The 12,759-nt window shown below is 44.3% G+C and overlaps 1 protein-coding gene across 3 annotated transcripts in view; it reads right to left on the bottom strand.

Annotated features, from left to right (window-relative positions):
* Positions 1–6,352, bottom strand: part of SLC20A2 (solute carrier family 20 member 2) — a 66,068-nt gene extending 59,716 nt beyond the window's left edge. The window contains exons 1-2 of one of the 3 annotated variants that reach the window (XM_056568965.1): positions 6,019–6,352; positions 1,060–1,631 (exon numbers count right to left, since the gene is read on the bottom strand). In XM_056568965.1, the coding sequence (XP_056424940.1) occupies positions 1,060–1,348 (289 nt within the window). In that variant the 5' untranslated portion in view covers positions 1,349–1,631; positions 6,019–6,352. Of the gene's footprint in view, positions 1–1,059; positions 1,632–5,428; positions 5,699–6,018 lie in introns of those variants that run through there. The other 2 variants (XM_056568957.1, XM_056568959.1) reach the window with 2 other exon arrangements.
* Between the last annotated feature and the right edge of the window lie 6,407 nt (positions 6,353–12,759).

The following is a 12,759-nucleotide window of genomic DNA, read 5'->3' as shown; positions in this document are numbered from 1 at the left end:
TCGATCCTGTCATCTGAAGGGTGAACGTCAGGCATCAGCATGAACGCTGATGTCCACCATTAGTATATTAATAACATAGTATTTAAACTTTCATGATAGACACCTGAGAAACATTGCAAGTTCTTCAGTCTTACCTAAAGCTAAGCAAAGCCTCTGCATCATTTACATTTTTTCTGAAAATGTCCATTGTTTTCAGGTAAAACCATTTTCTTCTATGGTTTCAAAAGTTCCAGAAATGTTACATTTCTATGTGGGACCCCCCTTTTTTTTTTTAACATTTTGTGGTAACAGTAAGGAAGTTTTTTTTTTCTTTTTTTTGCCAGCCTCAACTTGTACTTCAAAATGATGTGGCCCCAGATAATCCCTTTAAAAGAAGCACTTATCCCAACGTTACAAAGTTTACAAACATCATTCATAAAAATTGAGTACAAATTAAAAATCGGGTTGAACAGCTGCTTGCAAGAGATAACGCATTCAACTTTGCAGCAATGCAGCTAAGATACATAACACTTTGAAAAAGACACTGGCAAAACTGAGAAGAAAAAAAAAAAAAAGCATGCAAACCTGCTGAAAACCACCATCACTGCCTTTTTGATGTTGGTTTGTTCCCACTGATGATCAGATTGCTTCCCGGTTCAGTCTTAACAAGCAAGAAATGTCTGTTCAGCCATCACTGGCTACAGCCGTCAGCAAAGCAGTTTCAAAGCATGACAGTGATTGGCTGAGCACAGAACATGCTTCCTTGTATTAAAATAGGGAGCAGGCAGCACAGATAAGTAGGAACCATGTGCCATAAAAAAGGCAATGGTTTGAGATTGAGCAGGTGAGGTTATCATTTCTATCTTTATTTTATTTATTTATTTAGTATAAAGCCAGCCTGAGCCATTGTAAAAGTTTTCAATCACTAAACATCTTTAAAAGATAAAAAGTCCAATCTGATGCAACTAATGCAGAAACTAGGTGAGATTTGCTTGCCGTTAGTCTACAAACACAACCATTCTTCTTTTCAGTTACACACACGTGTGACATTTCATTCATAAAAGAACACAAACTACTTACCAACCATAGCGCTAACCTCTCCCGCCATCAGTAAGTCCACTGAGTTGTTGTAAAGGTTTACATCGATGATACCCTTCCGAATAGTTTCCCCAACTTTAGCTCCCAGCAACACCGAGCCGGTTGTTTCAAAAATTGAAGCCAATATGCACGCCTGCCGTAGAGTTACCACTCCCGAACCCACCGCAGTGCCAAACGAATTGGCCACATCATTTGCACCGACAGAAAAGGCCAAGATGAAAGCTATGATGAAGCCCAATATAACCATCCACAAATATTCGTCAAGAACCATTTTGGCGGTTTCTTTTTCTTACTTCAGTTGAAAACAAGTAAAGTGAGAAAGAATAACTAAAGACTAAATGAAGCAGGCTCCAGAGTATGAAAACCCGTCACGCAGAGCTATGTAAACAGTGATCAGCTCTATCTGGAAATTGCTAGTGTTCAAGAGAATGAACAAACTGCTAACTGAGAATTTTAAAAGTACTGTTAACAAAGTTCCTCTGGTCGTGCTCATTCAACAGTAAAACGCATTCCATATTTTTCTCCCAAATAAGTTTTCTTGATATTATTCTGTCCTATAGAAAAAAAAAAATAGGGGAATTAATTATTTTAAAGTAACAATATGATCTTTGGCAAAAACTAAGAAGGGAAAAGGGGAGGGGAAAATAAATCTGCTCACTGGATCTTAGCTTCAGCATGTGACATTTCAACCGTGATACACAAAAGAAATAAGATTATAAGACTCAATAAGCTACATTATGTAAGTATGTCTGAAATTCAAAACTTATTGGCTGAAACACAAAGCTGTACAATAAGGACAGTTCAAAGGGATTACTGAAGAAAAAGAAAAGTGTGTCCTGGAATCACACACAAATTGATTGATTGAAGCACACAGCAAAGACGGGAAAGGGCATTGTTCACCGACAGATGACCCTGACAACCAGTTTCCACTGCTCAAAGTATAGCTACACCTACCACACTTTGTGCACATGTGTTGCTTGTGTTTAAGAATAGGTTTGTAATTTGAAGAATCACTGTCATGTGAGAAAGAGGTCATCTAGAAGACATAGAAATAGTTTGTCTAATAGTAGGTGCCAAGATCTACTATACAGCTACCTGAACCAGAGGGCTGCATACCAAGCTGGACACCCAGCTGAAAAGGACATTTTGGAGAAGCAATGTGGAGTCTTGTGTTAGCTCCAAGTGATTTAACATAGCTTAAAACGGGTACTCCACTGGAAAACAAAAAAACAAACAAAATTTAAATCAACGAGTGCCAGAAAGTTAAACAGATTTGTTAATTACCTCTATTAAAAAATCTTAATTCTTCTAGTAACTTCAACAGGAAGTTCTTTTCTTTTTGAATTTTATTATCTGTCTGCTCTCTGCTGACACCTCTGTCCATGTCAGGAACTGCCCAGAGCAGGAGTAAATCCCCATAGCAAACTTATCCTGCTTTGGACAGTTCCTGACATGGACAGAGGTGTCAGCAGAGAGCACTGTGGTCAGACAAAGGAAATTCAAAAAGAAAAGAACTTCCTGTGGAGCAACCAGAAGCGTATAATTACTAGAAGGATTAAGATTTTTAATAGAAGTAATTTACAAATCTGTTTAACTTTCTGGCATCAGTTGATTTAAAGAAAAATGTTTTCCAGTGAAGTACCCCTTTAAACCCCCCTGGCAGTGCTATTGGCTGAAATCAGCTATGTTCACACAGATTGTGCGGAATTTATGCAAAATTTCTGTACAGTCAACACAGATTCTGGCCAAAATTCAGAGTTCTCTGCATGCAATTCTGAAAAAACTATTCACAACTACTGCAGTAAAAATTCTGCTCTGTGGATGGGTCTATGAAATTCCCATTCAACACCATATGCAGTAAATTTTGCTGAATTTCCTAGCAGAATTTTTCCAGTAGATTCCATTTGTAAATTCTACCGTGTGAACAGAGCCTAACAGTACTCATCCTAAATGTCATTTTAAGCTGGATGTCACGCACAGTATACATTACACCCATAGTATTAAAGGAAAACTGTCAGATAGATTACTCATACAGATCAATAGAGTTCTATTGAACTCCATTGATCTGTGTGCTATGCGATCCAAACCCCCTCCTTCATTTTTAACATATATGTATTCTATTTAGATGGGTACTATCAAATATAAAAACTATTTGTACATCTTGGCAAAACAATAATTTTTTGTAATGATGGTTTGAGGAAGTATGATACAGCTTTGACCACCTCGCTGAGGTCCTCGTGTTCCTGTTTGCTTCGCTTGTCTGACACTGCACCTTATGTCTGCTCAATAAAGAAAATATGAAGCCACGTCCCTGGTGAGTGCCATCTATCATTTTGCGAGTTTTTGTAATAAACTTTTAAAAAAAATTTTTTTTTTAAATCACATTTTATTAAAGAAAACTGCCTTTGAAAATCCTGCCACTAGGGATCCCTAGTGTTACCCAAACCCTGTACCTACAACTATTCAAAAACTGCAAGGCCCAGCATTACAGGATTGCCAAAGGATGATACCCATGAATGACATAGGAACGTTATAATGACATAAGTTATACGCTTACCATATTGTCTTTGGTAGAGTACAGGCAATCTCCAATAATCAGTGTGTGTGTACACAGCATAAAACCAGAGGAAAAGGTTACAGTGCAGGGCTGCCAGTGGGTCAGCAGAGTGAGGGAGGGGGAGGAGCAAGTGTAGGCAAGAGAACGCGCCCCCTTCCCTTGTATAGATGAAAGAGACATCATTGAGCGAGTATAATATGCTATTTTTTTTTTAAATATGGGTGATAGATACATCAAAATTACATGTACCTGATCATGATTAGGTGCTGAGTAGAGATGAGCGAACTTACAGTAAATTTGATTCGTCACAAACTTCTCGGCTCGGCAGTTGATGACTTATCCTGCATAAATCTGTTCAGCTTTCAGGTGCTCCCGTGGGCTGGAAAAGGTGGATACAGTCCTAGGAGACTCTTTCCTAGGACTGTGTCCACCTTTTCCAGCCAACCGGAGCACCTGAAAGCTGAACTAATTTATGCAGGAAAAGTCAGCAACTGTCGAGAAGTTTGTGACGAATCAAATTTACTGTAAGTTCGCTCATCTCTAGTGCTGAGTAACATATAGCAGCTTTGTTTTGTTTTTTTGTAGGATCTGACAGGTACACTTTAAACATCAAATTTAACTATTAGGTGTATGTTTAGAGGAATGTTTCCTGCACCCTACATGCTAAAATATTTCATACTGTGTATCTTATTGACCTTTTTTCAGATGAACAAATTGCCAGAACATTAGATACACAAGACAGGTGGTGAAGGGTAACTTGGAAGATATGATGTATTTGTCTGGAGTGTGCTCTGTATCATCACTTTCCCCTGGAAAAAAACTACATGCAAATGATACTCCTAAATAAGCAAATGGGCTTCTAAAGATGTCTACACCAAAACTGGGTAGATAAAATGCTAGTAATGCTCAAGAGACAGCAGCAATCTTCCCAATACACAGGGCAAACACCACTGGAATAACCATGCTATGCCCCCATGCCATATGACTGTATACTGCACATGACAATGCTACACAAGTAAACCTTAGTCACATCTCATGATGTAACGAGTACCTCTAATGATCTTGTTACATTTTATATTCCTGGCCCATCATGATAAAAAATAAAAGGCAGGGGGTGGTTTATTTTTTTAGTTTTCTACCTTGATATCGCTCTGTATTTTCTGCTCAGTCAGATTCAGACTAGGTATGAACTATGTTATTGTCTAGGACAGTGTTCCCTAGCCTGTGGCTCTCCAGCTGTTGTACTACAACTCCCATCATGTCTGTGTGCTATTCTGAGAGTCAACTATGCTCCAGTTTCCCCCAGCTAGCATGCCGGGCATTGTCATTTTGCAACAGCTGGAGAGCCACAGGTTGGGGACCACTGGTCTAAGACAGTCATCCACACTAAATGTTTACACCATATGGATAGTGTATACCAGTGGTCTTCAACCTGCAGACCTCCAGATGTTGCAAAACTACAACTCCCAGCATGCCCGGACAGCCAACGGCTGTCCGGGCATGCTGGGAGTTGTAGTTCTGCAACATCTTGAGGTCTGCAGGTTGAAGACCACTGGTGTATACAATAAACAAGCCCCTCCCCCCATTAAATAGGAAACAAATGAATGCAAGCACTCTGAGAACAATATTTAACCTGCCACTCAACAATGGGGAAAATACATCAGCAGTCACAGCACCTAAGCCAGTGATCACCACTGAGGCTCCAAATACACTGCTAGTCACATGACCACCTACCCCCATATACCTACAGTTAAGTGCCATATACCTAAATAACCCCTTCACCACATGACTTACCTCTCCTGAATATGAGAAAAAAAACCTTCCTATCAGTAAGTGATGCTGCCACCTACTGGCCCTATGCGTTCTAAGCACGAGACATCACTGAGGCTTCCAGGTGGTATACTGAACAAGGGGAGAGGGAAGCTGGGGGGCACATGCCAATTGCCCTCCTCAGTCCTGCAAGCTCACAGCTGATCATGTGACCTCACAGGGCTCCACCCATGACGGAGAGGAGCCTTTTATTATTAATGAGGAGTTCCACCATAAGTCACCCTGTGTATAGAATAACACACACAATGCATATAGAAGACATGAGGGACCCGATAGGGAAGAAACTACAGGACCTCCCGTCGTCCTGTCAGTGTCCAGCACTAGTCCCGGCCGGCGCCCTTCCAGTCTCCAGCACCCTGCCGCGCCTCCTCCTTCTTTTACCCCGCGGTCCTCCCTCTCCATTTCCTCCCCATGACAGGCACATGTCTCCCTATACACGCCCGCCTGATACTATCTCCACAAGAGAGGGCTCCGGGCAGCGCTGAGAAGAAGCCGTCACCCGGGGACATAGACCCTTTCGAGGCCGTAGAGCGGGAACGCTGTTGCTCACTCACCTGGGCTGATCAATGGGACAGAGCGCTGCACTCTTCTCCGCAGGCTGCCGCTGCTTCCAGTGCGCTCAGCGATAGGAGAGGGGGCTGAGCTCTGCCATTGGTCCGCCCGGCGTACATGATGACGTCAGCGCGCTATCAATGGCGTCATCCCCCATAAGAAATGCGAGCGCGTTGGTAGTGCACTGCGCCACGATATCTGCGCTGTGTGAGAAGAGCGGGGAAGTGCGCACGGGAGGGAGGCGATATCAGCTTCATTGCATGGACTTATATAGAGACGTGCAATCGGCGAGCTGCGTGCGCACATGGCGGGATAACGGAGGTGGATAAGCTGTATAGCGAGGGAAGGGAGTATTCACGGACGGAGACCACACGGCCATTTCCTGCTGGTGGTAGACATTAATCTGCTGGGAATCCACACTGTGGAGTCCCAGCAGACAAGCGAGAAGCAGCCTAGGTGACTACCTCAGGGCCAATGAAAAATAAGGGGTTAACCGGGAATATATATAAAAAAAAAAAAAACAGTTTAGACTAGGTTTACACTGCTGTTGTGCTCCAACGAGTTCTGTTTCACCTTTTTTTCTGTGCCCAAAGGACCCTGTACTGGTCGGTGTACAACTGCCAAAGACTGATCTCACTGACTGAAAGGGGCTCGGTCAGGTGTCCGGTATTTTGCCAAAGTGGCCATGCAGTATTTTTTTTTTTATGACTCTGAGATGGAGGCAATGTAAACAAGCCCTTCGGTTAGGTATCACCTTTTCACCTTTTGGCTAACATCAAGCGTAGTATCTGTTCTTATCAGTTTCCTGCAAGTGGACAACCACGCCGGTGTGGGGATGGGTGCTGCATGGAGGGGGCAGGTGTCCCGGGGCTTTCTGGGGCTGGTTTTGAGGAATCAGCTCGACGGCTGCCCCGATGTAACCTGTTCCCTCCGCGTCTCGCCATGAGGCTGAGAGGGTCTAGAGCCGAGGTACTTTTGTGCCTCAGGGAGTGGTGACCCCGAAGTGCCGAAACTCACTGGGAGTATTGGCTCACTGAGTTGAAGCACGGGCATCATAATCTCTACACCTTGTGGCACTCACCTCTTGATTCCCGGCCTTCTGGCTAGGATCAGAGAAATTTTTATAGATCCGGCTGGATGTCCGGGCAGTATATCTGCACACATTCACTTATTTATTTCTTTTTGTCTCACTGTGTCACTTTTTGCGTGTTGTGTGTCCACAGGATGTGTCAGGATGCGGTAGCCTTTCTGGGTGTCCCTTCTGGTGGTCTAGGGGAGGTGTGTGTGGCCATTAGGTTCCTCACCTCCCTGCAAACACCCCAGGTACTCCTGCTTTGGCAGGGTACAGACGGTTATCGGCTCTGCGGGCAGATACATTGGCTAACGCCAAGGGGGATGTCGGGAGTATTTGTGGTCCCTTAGTAGCTTCGAAGAAAAGGGACATTGAACCTGGCAAGTAACTTTTGGTCTGGAGTCGAAGGGTAACGTTTGTTGGGGGGCCTCTCTCCTATCGGAGAACGGCTTGCGATAGACCACATCCTTTGTGCACGTTTTTTTTTGTGTAACACGTTTGCACTTTTTCTTGCACTTTGGGTGATTTGAGAGCATGTTCCTCGGCTCTTAAAAAAATTAATAAATAAAAAAGCCCTTAGGCTAGGTGCAGAGTACAATAGTGCACCCATTGGGGAAGAGGTTGTCCAAACTTGGCTCCTCACAGGTTTTCTGCTAAGCTTCTGCCTATTTGAATAGTCAGAAGGTGGTGGGAAAAGCCCAAAGTGGCTGAATTATGGAAGTTACACAATTTGCAACCCCTTTAAAGGAAATCTGTCATCAGTATCACCCATACTAACCTGTCATACAGGCTTGTAGTGCGGGTGATCCTTATCAAAACGATACTGCGTTTCGCTGTAATTTTTCTTTTTCTCTATATGCAAATTAAGGTCTTGGGGCATGGGCGGAGCTCTGACCTGAGCTCTGGGAAAACTGTCATCATCTTTGCCAGTCGGCGCTCCGCCCGGCTCATCAATATTCATAACCCCCTCCCTGCTCTCCAGATGCCACACATATATACAATATATAGCATCTGGAGGCATAATACGATATTACTATGGAGGCATAGTATTATATAAGTGAGGGTGGCAGAAAGAAAAGCAGGCAGACAATGGACAATGACAGTGTGCACAGAGAAACCACGGAGGCTTCTTCCAAGCTGGCTGCAGGAGTGAAGTAAAAGCGAGTGCTGCTTCCGGGAGAACCCAGGAAGCATTGCATGTTCAGTACACTAATACGGGGCGCGAGAGCAGGGAGGGGTTACGAATATTGTCAAGCCGGGCAGAGCGCCCGGCAAAGATGATGTCAGCGTTCCCGGGGCTCGGGTCGGAGCTCTGCCCCAAGGCCCTAATTTGCATATACAGAAAAAGACAAATTATGGCTGGACGGTTCCGGACGCCGTAAGTATTGTTTTGATCAGTATCACCCGCACTACAAGCCTGTTTAGCGTGGGTGATACTGCTGACAGATTTCCTTTAACATAATCCCATTCAAGGCAGACTGCTGACTGATACCTGTGGTAGTATGAACCTAACCTTAAAGTCCAACTGTCACCAAAAATATGCTTGTGAAGGAGCAAATACAGTGCACTAGGGGTTCACAAGCATATTGGTATACCTTTATCAATAATTTAGGCTGCTTTATACTTACAAAAAACAGCTTAAAGAGTATCTGTCATCAAACTTACTTTCTAAACTAGCTCAGATTATATTCCCTAACTACTCCTAACACCCCTCTTGCCCTTAACCTCTTCAGGACCCATGACGTATGCATACGTCATCACATCCTGGGTCTTAAGGACCCATGACGTATGCATACGTCATGTCTTTTCCTGGTCTCCGCCGCGTGATCGGAGGCGGATCCCTGCTGAAATCCTTCAGCAGGGATCCAGGGCAAACGCCGAGGGGGGCCATGTAGGCCCCCCATGTCGGCGATCGCCGCAAATCGCAAGGGAAATCGCCCTTGCGATCTGCGGCGATACCGGGCTGATCGGGTCTCTGGGACCCGACCGCCCGGTAATTTCGCATGATCCCGGCTGTCACAGACAGCCAGGACCATGCTGAAGACTATGAGCGAGGTGACAAGCCTGCCACCTCCTCCTATTCCCTGCGATCTGTCGGTTAGTTAACCGACCAATCGCAGGAGGGGGGGCGGTTACTTCCTCCCGTCCTGCCCGGCCCCTGGAAGTCCGGAGAGGATGGGAGGAAGACCGGAGGACGCGGCGAGGGACGGGGGAGTGCTGGGGACCGGCCCCGGTACTTACCTCGTCCCTGAAGACCCGGATCCCGGCGAGGAAGACGGCGGCGGCGACGACAGGTGAGTAGATCTTCAGCCGCGGTCGGGCCCTTTACAGCAATACACGTCGCCTTAAAGCGACATGCATTGCTGTATTGGGACCCTATATACTACAACTCCCAGCATGCCCAGACAGCCCTTGGCATCTGGGCATGCTGGGAGTTGCAGTTTTGCAACATCTGGAGGTCCACAGTTTGGAGACCACTGTGCCCTTCCAGATGTTACAAAACTACACATTATCAGCATGCCCTTACTGTCCACGCATGCTGGGAGTTGTAGTTCTGTAACATCTGGTCCTTCAGATGTTGCAGAACTACAACTCCCAGCATGCCTGGACAGTTTTGGCATACTGGGAGTTGTAGTTTTGCAACATCTGGAAGGGCACAGATTGGGAACCACTGTATTAGTGGTCTGCAAACTGTAGTCCTCCAGATGTTGCAAACTACAACTCCAAGCATGCTGGGAGTTGTAGTTCGGCAACATCTGGCTCTAAAGATTTTGCCGGACTACTACTCCCAGCATACCTGAGAATGTTTGGGAGTTCCGGTTTTGCAACAACAGGAGGCACACTGGTTGGGAAACATTGTCTGTTTCCTAACTCAGTGTTTCCCAACCCGTGTGCCTCCAGCTGTTGCAAAACTATAACTACCAGCATGCACTGATAGACTGTGCATGCTGGGAGTTGTAGTTTTGCAACAGCTGGAGGTCCCCCCCTTGTGAATGTACAGGGTACATTCACATGGGCAGGGGGCTTACAGTGAGTATCAGGCTGCAAGTTTGCGATGCAGCAAATTTTGCGCGGCAGCTCAAACTCGCAGCGGGAAAATCGCTGTAACCCCCCGCCCGTGTGACTGTACCCTAAAAACACTACACTACACTAACACAAAATAAAATAAAAAGTAAAAAACACTACATATACACATACCCCTACACAGCCCCCCTCCCCAATAAAAATGAAAAATGTCTGGTACGCCACTGTTTCCAAAATGGAGCCTCCAGCTGTTGCAAAACAACAACTCCCAGTATTGCCGGACAGCCGTTGACTGTCCAAGCATGCTGGGAGTTTTGCAACAGCTGGAGGCACCCTGTTTGGGAATCACTGGCGTAGAATACCCCTATGTCCACCCCAATGCAAATCCCTAATTCAGGCCTCAAATGCGCATGGCGCTCTCACTTCGGAGCCCTGTCGTATTTCAAGGCAACAGTTTAGGGTCACATATGGGGTATCGCCGTACTCGGGAGAAATTGCCTTACAAATTTTGGGGGGGCTTTTTCTCCTTTCACCCCTTATGGAAAGGTGAAATTGGGGTCTACACCAGCATGTTAGTGTAAAAAAATAAAGTTGCCCTATACTTTTCATTTTGACAAGAGGTAAAAGGGAAAAAAGCCCCCCAAAATTTGTAATGCAACTTCTCCCGACTACGGAGATACCCCATATGTGGGCGCAAAGTGCTCTGGGGGCGCACAACAAGGCTCAGAAGGGAGAGTGCACCATGTACATTTGAGGTGATTTGCACAGGGGTGGCTGATTGTTACAGCGGTTTTGACAAACGCAAAAAAAAAAACCCACATGTGACCCCATTTCGGAAACTACACCCCTCACGGAATGTAATGAGGGGTGCAGTGAGAATTTACACCCCACTGGTGTCTGACAGATCTTTGGAACAGTGGGCTGCGCAAATTAAAAATTTTGTACAGCCCACTGTTCCAAAGATCTGACAGACACCAGTGGGGGGTAAATGCTCACTGTTCCCCTTGTTACGTTCCTCAAGGGGTCTAGTTTCCAAAATGGTATGCCATGTGGGGGTTATTTTGCTGTTCTGGCACCATTGGGCTTCCTAAATGCGACAAGCCCCCCGAGCAAAATTTGCTCTCAAAAAGCCAAATATGACTCCTTCTCTTCTGACCATTGTAGTTCGCCCATAGTGCACTTCAGGTCAACTTATGGGGTACCTCCATACTCAGAAGAGATGGGGTTACAAATTTTGGGGGCTATTTTCTGCTATTAACCCTTGCAAAAATGTGAAATTTGGGGGGAAACACACATTTTATTGAAATTTTTTTTTAAAATGTTTTACATATGCAAAAGTCGTGAAACACCTGTGGGGTATTAAGGCTCACTTTATTCCTTGTTACGTTCCTCAAGGGGTCTAGTTTCCAAAATGGTATGCCATGTGTTTTTTTTTTTTCCTGTTCTGGCACCATAGGGGCTTCCTAAATGCAACATGCCCCCCCAAAAACCATTTCAGAAAAACGTACGCTCCAAAATCCCCTTGTCGCTCCTTCCCTTCTGAGCCCTCTACTGTGCCCGCCGAACACTTTACATAGACATATGAGGTATGTGCTTAGTCGAGAGAAATTGGGCTACAAATAGAAGTATACATTTTCTCCTTTTACCCCTTGTAAAAATTCAAAAATTGGGTCTACAAGAACATGCGAGTGTAAAAAATTTAAATTGTGAATTTTCTCCTTCACTTTGCTGCTATTCCTGTGAAACACCTAAAGGGTTAAAATGCTGACTGAATGTCATTTTGAATATTTTGGGGGTGCAGTTTTTATAATGGGGTCATTTGTGGGGTATTTCTAAGATGAAGACCCTTCAAATCCACTTCAAACCTGAACTGGTCCCTGAAAAATTGTGATTTGGGAAATTTTGTGAAAAATTGGAAAACTGCTGCTGAACTTTGAAGCCCTCTGATGTTTTCCAAAAGTAAAAATACGTCAATTTTATGATGCAAATATAAAGTAGACATATTGTATATGTGAATAAAATAAAATAATATTTGAAATATCCATTTTCATTACAAGCAGAGAGCTTCAAAGTTAGAAAAATGCAAAATTTTCAAATTTTTCATCAAATTTTGGGATTTTTCACCAAGAAAGGATGCAAGTTACCAAAAAATTTCACCACTAAGTTAAAGTAGAATATGTCACGAAAAAATCTCGGAATCAGAATGATAACTAAAAGCATCCCAGAGTTATTAATGTTTAAAGTGACAGTGGTCAGATGTGCAAAAAATGGCCGGGTCCTAAGGTGTAAAATGGCTGGGTCCTTAAGGGGTTAAAAAAAAATAAAAATTCTGAGCTTTAAAAAGCTCTGTATCATATCTTTCCCCTTGCTCACATTGTGTGAGCTCCTGGCAGGAGAAAGTTGGTGTTCCCCAGCAGGCATGACATCACTGAAGCCTGCGAGAGCTGTACCTCAGCGCACGCACTTCCTGAGTTTGGTCTCATCCCGGCCTGGCAGGAGACCAAACTGTTTGACTTGCGGCAGAGAACAGAACATAGCCACCTAGTGGCTGTTTTTTCAATCACATAAGAAAATAAAGGTTGAGAATTTTAACAACAAGTAAATAACAAAGTGTCTTATAATTACATAATGAACCATATATTAAAAG

The sequence above is a fragment of the Hyla sarda genome, chromosome 1 (assembly GCF_029499605.1).
Source record: "Hyla sarda isolate aHylSar1 chromosome 1, aHylSar1.hap1, whole genome shotgun sequence".
NCBI classification, from domain to species: Eukaryota; Metazoa; Chordata; class Amphibia; order Anura; family Hylidae; genus Hyla; species Hyla sarda.
Note: the sequence above shows the minus strand (reverse complement) of the source record. Positions and strands in the feature narration are given on the sequence as shown.